Source organism: Calypte anna, chromosome 2 (assembly GCF_003957555.1).
Source record: "Calypte anna isolate BGI_N300 chromosome 2, bCalAnn1_v1.p, whole genome shotgun sequence".
NCBI classification, from domain to species: domain Eukaryota; kingdom Metazoa; phylum Chordata; class Aves; order Apodiformes; family Trochilidae; genus Calypte; species Calypte anna.
In genome coordinates this window covers 5,026,421-5,035,425 of record NC_044245.1, presented here as the reverse complement: position 1 = coordinate 5,035,425, position 9,005 = coordinate 5,026,421, and the positions used below count along the sequence as shown (strand labels likewise).

At 45.5% G+C, this 9,005-nt stretch overlaps 1 protein-coding gene across 1 annotated transcript in view; it reads left to right on the top strand.

The window, feature by feature from the left end:
• The first annotated feature begins 506 nt into the window (after positions 1-506).
• GARS1 (glycyl-tRNA synthetase 1) overlaps positions 507-9,005 on the top strand; it is a 28,113-nt gene continuing 19,614 nt past the window's right edge. The window contains exons 1-4 of the mRNA XM_030445154.1: positions 507-748; positions 4,172-4,273; positions 6,927-7,029; positions 8,157-8,298. Coding sequence (XP_030301014.1) covers positions 566-748; positions 4,172-4,273; positions 6,927-7,029; positions 8,157-8,298 — 530 coding nt within the window. The 5' untranslated portion in view covers positions 507-565. The remainder of the gene's footprint in view (positions 749-4,171; positions 4,274-6,926; positions 7,030-8,156; positions 8,299-9,005) is intronic.

Here is a 9,005-nt window from a genome sequence, read left to right as displayed (position 1 = left end):
ATATTAAGATATTACCCCTGCCCCACACTTTGGTGGGGGGGGAGCAGCAGATATCGCCCCTGCCCCACATTTTGGGGGGGGTGACATTAGGTATCTCTCACTAATTAATACAGTTTGTCTAATTATCCCACTCTGGGGGGGAGGAGGCAGTGTGTGAGGTGGGGGGGGGGGGGGGGGGGGGTCAGCACATCGGGACACCCATAGCCTCCCAGCACACCCTCACTCCATCGCGGTAATGGCTGGGAGAAGGGGGGTGGAGGGGGGGTGATGACGAAACGATGACGCGCTCTGACGTCACCCGCGCACGCGCCCCCCGCCCGCCCGCCCCCCCCCCCCGGAGGCGCGCACCGCCCGCGTTGCCGAGCGCCCCCTACCGGCTCCTCCCCTCGCTCTCACTCACCCCCGTGGCGAATCTGCGTCTGTCGTGCGGAAAGTGCGTCCGCGGTGCGGGGGCTGCCTTTACGCGGGTGGCTATTTCATCATGCGGGAGGGGAGGGTTTGGGGGGAGTTGCGGGGGGGTGGGGGGGGGGGGGTTGGTCAGGGCGGTGCCGTCGCTCCTCTCTCCATGCCGCTCCCGTTCCCGCTGCCGCCCCGCAGCGCTCTGCCCGCCCTCCTGCACCGCCTCCGCCGCCTCATCCCCCCTCCCGCCGTCCCGCTCAGCTCCCGGCCATCGCCGGCCGATATCCCCATGGACGGTCCGCAAGCCGAGGCGCTGCTGGCGCCTCTCCGGCAGGCGGTGCGGCTCCAGGTAACCCCTGTGGGCCCGGGGGAAGGAGGTGCGGGGGGGGAGGGGGGAGTCCCCCTCAGGGGGGGAAATGAGGGGGGGGAAGGGTCCTGACTGGGGGGTGGGGGTATGGCTGAGGGGATTAGGGGTGTGACAGACCTCCCCGGAGCCCCGGGCCCGCTCCCGGTGTGTGGGGAGGTGTCCTTCCCCCTTCCCCGGAGCCCTGCGGCTGTGGGGTGCGTGTGCTCCGGGTTGGGGTTTGCCCACACCGGGGGGTGGGTGCCGGGGTTCCCCTCTGGGGCACTGCGGGCTTCAGCCTGGGAGGGTGTGGGGTCCCCCAGGTGCCTCCTCACGGGTGGGAGGATTTCCCCCGGGCTGAGGGCAGTCCGTGGGTGGCTTTTCCCGTGGGCTGCCCACTCCCCTCCCCGTGGTGTTAGGGCTGCCTTGCAGAACTGGATCTGTGCGTCAGGCTACCCGGCTTCCTTCTCCTGGGTTTCGTCTGTGCCCGAGCTGACTTTGTGGTGTTTTTTTAAGGCCCCACAACTGGCTCTTCACCTCTGATTTATAAAACCCCCCCGCATCGGTTTCCTCATCCCATAGGGGTCACACAATGACTTTGCCTTAGGGCTGCGTCTGTGTTGGGCTTGGGAGGTAAAAGATATTAATTCTTTAGGGTCGCATATTTGCCTGATGCAGTAAGGGACATGAATTTCTTTGCACATTTTCCATTTCATTTCCATTTTGTCTGGACACCTCGGTAGCTGTCTCATCTTAACTGGGGCTGCATGGCATTTTCATCCCATCTCTCTCACGGATGACACTCGTATCTTTAGCTTCCTCCTCACCTGAGAAGATTTTGGTGGTTTTTTTTTTTTTTCACTTCCTAAGTGAATCTGGATCTTCCTCCCCTTGCTGCAGATGTTGGTGGCAGTGGAGCCTGCTTGCACCACATGGGAACACCTTATTCCCAGCTTTAGCAGCAAAATAGCTGCATGTTGGTTCCCCACGTGCCTCCTTTAAGTGGCTAAATCCATACTCTTCCTCTGAGCTGCACACACAGCTACGTGTGTGTCCCATGTATTTGTAAATTTGTGCATGTGTTTTCCCATTAAATGAGTGGATTTATGGCCCTCTAATTATCCCAGCGCTCCAGTGAGTTTTTATTATGAATCACTGAACAGCATAATGCCTTGGCAAGAGAGCTGCTTGTAAATAAAGTGATCTCTGGAACCCTCCAGTTTTATTTTCTTAAAAATCCTGCGTCTTGGCTGCTGTCATTTGCCTTTAAAGTGTCAATGCACACCTTCTTCCTGGCTCCCTGTGGGAATGAAACGGGAGTGCACCAAGGAGAGGTTTGTGGGTAAATTGGTGTAGCTGGGACCATGGATCTTGTATTGTACAGTAGTAATTCAGAGGGATGTTTGCCCAAAAGAGAAGGGAAGGGAGTGATGAAGATTGGAGTGGCTGACACCTTATGATGCAGGGGAACCTGTCTATCAGCTCCTGAAGAAGTGGCTTAATTAAATCTGAGGGACTCGACCTATGGAGAGGAAAGTGAGCAGCCTATCTTCCTGCAGCACTGCCTGATGCAATAAGCTGTCGTGATCCAGGGGTGGATCCCTCACTGCTTTACTGGTCTGTGGGACAAAGCTGCAGCAGAATTTGCCACATCGAGTGCTGCTGTGCAGTCCTCCTCCGGGGCTGAGCTCAGGATTGTAGCTTTAATTAGATTGAGTCCTGTCAGCAAACATAATTATTTGGTTCAGTTGTGGTTTGTTGGGTGGTTTTTTGTTTTGTTTTTCTTTTTGCATATGCCTCACTACTCTTACTTATAGGACAAAGAATTGCAGTCTGCTGCTTCTGGATGTTCAGCAGTGAGCAGGGGGAGAGCTTTGTTGAGTCAGCAGTAGCTGCTTTGCTGCTGCCTTGATGGTTTTTTGTCTGCCGACCCCCCAGCTCAACAAAAGCAATTTGGATTTACTACTTTAAAAGAAAAAAAAAAAAAAAAAAAAGATCAGATCCCTCCCTCTGCCACGTTACCCAGGAATGGCAGTTGAAGTTCTCAGCCCTAGAGTGAAACTTTCACGTTTTGGTATAACCATCTTAACAGGAAGGAAACAGGAGATTTGTCTTTTCTTGTAGCTGACAGGGTTAGGGAGCCTTGACAGGATTCTTACTTTTCTTTCTTTCCCACTTCCCACAGTGTTTCTTTTAATGCAGTCTTCTGAGTCTTCCTCCTATTATAAATAAAATTAGCTTTTGAACCCCTTAGTCTTTGAAGCATTTTTAGCTTTGCTGATCTGGTTACTGAATGGCAGTCTGTATTCTTCTCTCTCTGCTTTCTCAGTTGTCTATAATAATGTCAGAAAAGCTCAGAATTTATGGAAAAGCCAGTAGTGTGGAAATGCTGTAATATCTTTGGATCATTCTGTTGGTTTTTTTCTTTTTGTTTAATGGAGAAGTGCAGCGTGCAAGAAAAATGCTGAACTTGGAGCATCCCATTCTTACAATGTAGCACTTGGGAAACCAGTGACATCTCTGTGCTCTTTTCCTTCTCCATAATACAAGATAGACCTTGGTTTTGGCTGAGGAAGCATGGAAGGCTTTTAATTCATTTATCTCCAAGGGAAAACTGGGCATGACTGCTGAGGATCATGTTCAGAAAATGATGCTGTTGAGCACTTCCCTGGGATGCAAGGAAAGAATGGTATTCCCAGGGGAAAGAGACCCTTGTGGAACTCTAGCAAGGTGATGGTGGTTTGATTCAGGTCAGGACCTTGGTGTAAGCCCACTGCAAGGTTTTGCTGATCTGAAATATTTAGGCTTTGAGGTTAATTTCCCCCCCCTCCATTCTTTCCCAAGGTTACTGGATAAGTTTTAAAAGCAGTAGCAGTTTTTACAGCTAATGCAATGCCTTCTTTGCTTAGACATTAGGCTAAAAATGTCTGTCTTTTGTGTGACCTTCTTCTAAAAAATCAGTGTGTCAGTTTTAACTGATAGGACAGAGGAAAAGAAGTCTAAATTGACCATAAATTTTGAAGAAAAGGGAAAGGGTAGAAAGAAGAGAAGTTTCCTTCTAGGAAGGAGGCTTCTCCTAGAAGGCAAGAGATCACAAAGCCTATGTTAACCATCTGAGTGCATCCACAAAGGCAGAAAACTAGGATTTGTGGAACTCCTCTGTGAGCTGGTACATACTGGAGTATATTTGCACACTGAGATTGAATAACATGTCTGGGGTTTAGTAATAGTGAATTTCTCTAATGATGTCTACTTCTGCTAATTCCCACATGTGTGTTTCTCACTTCTACCAGTTGAAGCAGCCTCTTGAGACCTGTGTGGAGAGCAAAACCCTTTTTTTGATTGCCGGGGGAGCTGAGAGAAGCAGAGTCCTCATCTGTGGTGTTCAAAGGCAGAATCTCTATCTTGTGTTTTGTCTCCTTCTTCTAGGGAGAGTTGGTAAGAAAGCTGAAGGAAGAGAAAGCTCCCCAGGTGGATATAGAGAAAGCTGTAGCAGAGCTCAAAGCTCGGAAGAGGGTCCTAGAAGCAAAGGTGAGTCTGGAAATTAAACTTGAGTTCCACAGTTTTGTCTGAAAAACCTTAATCTGCTTTTTTACAGTATGATTTGGGCTAAACAGTAACAGCAGGGTAGGTGTAGACTGAATCACTTCTGAAACAGTTTGCAAGTTATCTACTAGTGGCAATTTCATTCTTTATCTGTTACACTGGTGTCACTGTAGTAAATTTCATTTTCAGATTCTTTGTGCAGCATCTGAATTCCCAGACTGTCACAGAACATGTTTCTTTAGAAATAATTTTCTTTGTTACAGTTTAATCCAAGTTTTTGGAGACTTTTCAAATAACCTATAGTTTTCCTCAGCCTTAAAGTGGGAAGTGTTGAAATTGTGCCCCTTTTTTAAATATAGCTGTGCTCTGAAAATTCTTTCTGCAAGGGAAGTGATAGAATTCAAGTTTGCTTTGTGGCTAGGTCAGTAAACAAGTAAAAATACAATTCCTTATCCTGCAAGCTTCCACTTTTCTCCACCCTTGGACTGGAACAACAAAAAGAAACCCCTGGTGCATAAAACCAGTAATTTGTGCAGATTCACCTGGGGAACTACAAGGCTCTAATTCATTTTCATATAAAAATTACTGCTTTTGTGCTTTGGTAGTACCCTTAAAAAAAAAAAAAAGAATAAATACATAAATACACCACTGTCTGAAACTCTGAGAATGTACCTGCACTGAACCCAGCTGACCCTGGATGTCATCTGACACAAGCTGGTAGTGTGCTCTGTCAGATCTGGTTCTCCATTTGCATACCCTTAATCCAAGCACAAAGATGTTATTTTTATCTAGTATTCAGCATAGAGCCATCATGCTTTTAAATGATTTCATGAAATAATTTCATTCATGTAGGATTGATAGCTAAGGTGTCCTGGAGTAAATAGTTTTCATGTGTTTTCCCAATTCTTTGTCCCAGCCCTCAGGAGTTTGGTGTAGAGAGATGCAGCAAGACAGGGTAGGAGTCTTGGTATCCCTGTGAGCTCATCTTTCTGTTGGAAGAGTTCCTGTAGGATGCAGCCTTGAGGGATGCTTGCCAGTTACACCATTTGTGTATCCCTGGCAGTGTAAGAATGACCTTGCAAATGCAGCATCTGCTCTTGTGAGCACAGCACTCTGGTGGTGTCCTCATGACAGGGTTTCCAGCAGCACTGCATCAGGCAGCAGGATGAATCCTCATCATTTGGGCAGCTGCTGGTACAGTTTTCAAGCCCTGTGATTCCTGCTTAAAGCAAAGTGACTCTGGATTTGAAGGTTTGAACAGGGCAGAGCAGTTGAGTGTTTCACATTGCTTGCCATAGTGTTCTAAATTGTATGTTGAGTCAGTGGATGGTTCTGCTCCTATACAGAGTCTTTCTTCCCCTTGAAGGCTAACACAGGCACTTTTCTGCCTTCTATTTGAGTCTGTATTTAAGAATTTGTGTTTATGAATGTATGCCAGATAGGATAGACTGTTCCTTTGACTTCTATTTATTAAGTGTTCTCTTTAAGCAGTAGAAGAGGGGCTCTACAGAATTCTGTGCTTGATCACCTCTTACTGCTGGTCATTCCTCCCTGTGTCTCTGTGTCTCTCCTGTCCATCTCTGGGCAAAATTCTTTCTGTTAAGAAAAACTCTGGTCATTGTGCAGGGGGACTTCTTTGGCAGAGTGTCAAATGAATTCCCATTCCATGCTTTAAAAGCACTGTTCTGGTTCTTGACCCTGTGTGTTCTCTGCCTGTGACTTTCTGTCCCTCCTGATGAGGTGTCTCTCCTTGGCTTGTGCTAATTCATGGGAGCAGCAGAGGTACAGTGCTTTTAAAATTAGACCAGTTTTATGTGTCTTTAGAGGTGCTAGAAAAAGAAGAGTTTGAAATTACTGGTGACACTTTGTTACCAAAAGGCTCTTCAAAATGTTAGCCACTTAGGAATTAGTTTCTTGGCTTAACTCTGCTTTAATCAGTGAATTGTCTGTGTTAAAGAAAATCTTTCCAGTCTGTTGACTTCACAAATGGAGTTGGCTGCAAAAATAATAAGTTTTCAGTTGAAATAGTTTGCTGCAACAGATTTTCACAGAATCTGGTAGGGGCATTTAGGCATTCTAACTACATTTTCTTGAAAGCCCACCTTTTGCAAACAGATATTCTTAATACAAGTAACTAAATGTACACCTTTGGCAGAGCACAGGATGAATCTTGTATTCATCATCTTCATAGCCAAAGGTTCTTTGGTTTGAGGAGCACTTCATTGGAAGTTTTGTGTGTACTAAAGAGTCAGATGTTTGTAGTCCAAGCTAGTAACTTTAAAGACTCTTTGTAGTTGTGAGTGGGAAATAGGTTGGAAGAATTGCTTTAGAAATTGCCAGTTCTCTCCACTGATTGTAAAGAAAGCTGAGGATACCAGCTCAGACTTAGTTGTCTGAAAGTCAGGGCAGATGAGTCCACCCTGAGTGATTAAAATTTTGCATTCAGACAATCATGTTTGTTATTGAGTCCTTGAATCTCAGTATCACAATTCCTCTTTGGAAAATGAGCATGTTGGCAGGATACCTTTGCTTCAGAATGGTCTTTACAGACTTTTGAGTCATAGTGGTGAATGGAGAGGATTTGTCCTCCTGCCAGAAAGGAGAGCTATTAACTGGGTTTGATTTGCTTGAATGACAGGAGCTGGCCTTACAGCCCAAAGATGACATCGTGGACAGAGCAAAAATGGAAGACACCCTGAAAAGGAGGTTTTTCTATGATCAAGCCTTTTCTATTTATGGAGGTATGGGTTAGAAGAAATTTGCATTTTAATCCCTATAGGCTAATGTTCTGGTCTTTACAGCTGTGTGCAATACTGTGCTCTTGCAATGTTACATTAATACAACATTGAGAATTCTTCTTAAAGTTACCTTGAAACTGTCCTGCTTGAGTCTGTAAACCATGCATAAGTTTCCCCCTTCCTGAAGTCTTTGGGTATGGAGGGGGCTCAAAATTTGTCTTTTGCTTTCTGAGTGGACTTGAGAATCCAAGTTCTGAGCATAACCTCACAGAAGATAATTTCTTTGTAGAGTGGTTGAAGGTTTCAGCATTCAGAGGGGCCATCAGCTTATTTTCTCATGGCCATTCATCTCTAGCTGAGCTTTCCTTGGCAAGGAAAACTCAAGCTCAAAACTGCTGTGAACTTTAGAACCTGTTAACTTCATGAACTTTGTCAATGAACTTTATCGAACAGGTGAATAATTCCAGCTGTTAAACCTGATCTGAGGCAGCTTGGGGCAAGGGGGAAGGGGGGCCAGCACAGTGCCTCCAATATTTATTGCTCTTTCAGCTGAGATACTAAAATAAATACTCTGGGTTGATTTATTTGGTTTATATTGTGGGTTTTTTTTTTCTTTGTGCCTAAAATACTGATTGACTGATAAGCTCTATTGCTGACTATAACATACTGCTTTGGCATGTGCATTATCACTTCTCCTGTATTCAGCTTCCTCCTTCAGATTGCTACCACAAAACTCTCCACAAAATTAACTCCTATTGGTGGAGATAATGTGGCTTTTACAGTTGTTGGTTGCAATTATTTTATCAGTTACAGCTTCTACCTCTAACTGATGCCCCAGTGCACTCTGCAACTGAACTGTACTGGTTAGTGTAGGGCAATGTCTATTTAGGGGATTCTTAGAGTTTGCTTTTCAGCCTTGATGTTATGGGTTTTATGTAAAAAACTTTCTACCATGAGCAGCATTGCATATCCATGGTTAGCACAGATGTGCTGATGCTTCATACTCAGCAAATAAGCTCAGACTTAAACCAGATGATGGAAACAGTGAGAAGGGAGGACATTTCCTCTGAACAAAGCAGGTTTATACAATCTCACACCTCCCATGTGTTTTTATCTTTATATCTTTGCAGGTGTCAGTGGTTTGTATGATTTTGGGCCTGTTGGGTGTGCTTTGAAGAACAACATCATCCAGGCATGGAGACAGCACTTTATTCAGGAAGAGCAAATCCTGGAGATTGATTGTACCATGCTCACACCAGAGCCAGTTCTGAGGTAAATGTTTTGGGTTTTTATTCTGCAGCATGTAATTTCTGGTCATAGTTGCTTTTTTTAGTTTTCTGTAAAATTATCCACAGAGATCTTGAGGCTGGGTCACCCAATTTCATAGCTTCTTGCAGTGCAAAATAATTAGATATCAGTGCACAGGTCAGTGGGAGAAGCTGTTCCATAAATCAAGGAGAGCAGTGGGACTCATGTCTGGGAGTCCTATGTCTCAGTGTCTCCTAGCAGCACCATTAGGTAAGAAACTGGTGTTACCCCTTTCATAAAAAGATCAAGAAGACAAAAGATTAGAAGGCTTCCCTAAATCTGGGGCATTTGAGTCATAGTTTGGGCCAGGTTGCTTGACCATCCTTCCTTTCTCTGTGGAAAGATGACAATATGCAATATGGTAGCTGAGCTTTGAATAGCAGTAATGCTTTTCTTCTGTAGTCCTGGGGACTGAAGCCCTCTTTTTATTCAAGGAGCAGGGAGGGGGTGAGAACATTGTTCAGACTCTGGACCTCCACATATCTCCACTAAGACTACTCACAGGTTTGCTATGTATGTCAGGAGCTTTTGGAATCATTCAGCATGACTTGTATGGCTCACAGCATAACAGGCAGAAGCTTTCATGGATCACTGGTATAAAATATTGGGAATCTGTCCACCTGGACTCTTCTGAGTGTGCCTCGCAGCTACATCTCTGTCTTGTTTCAATT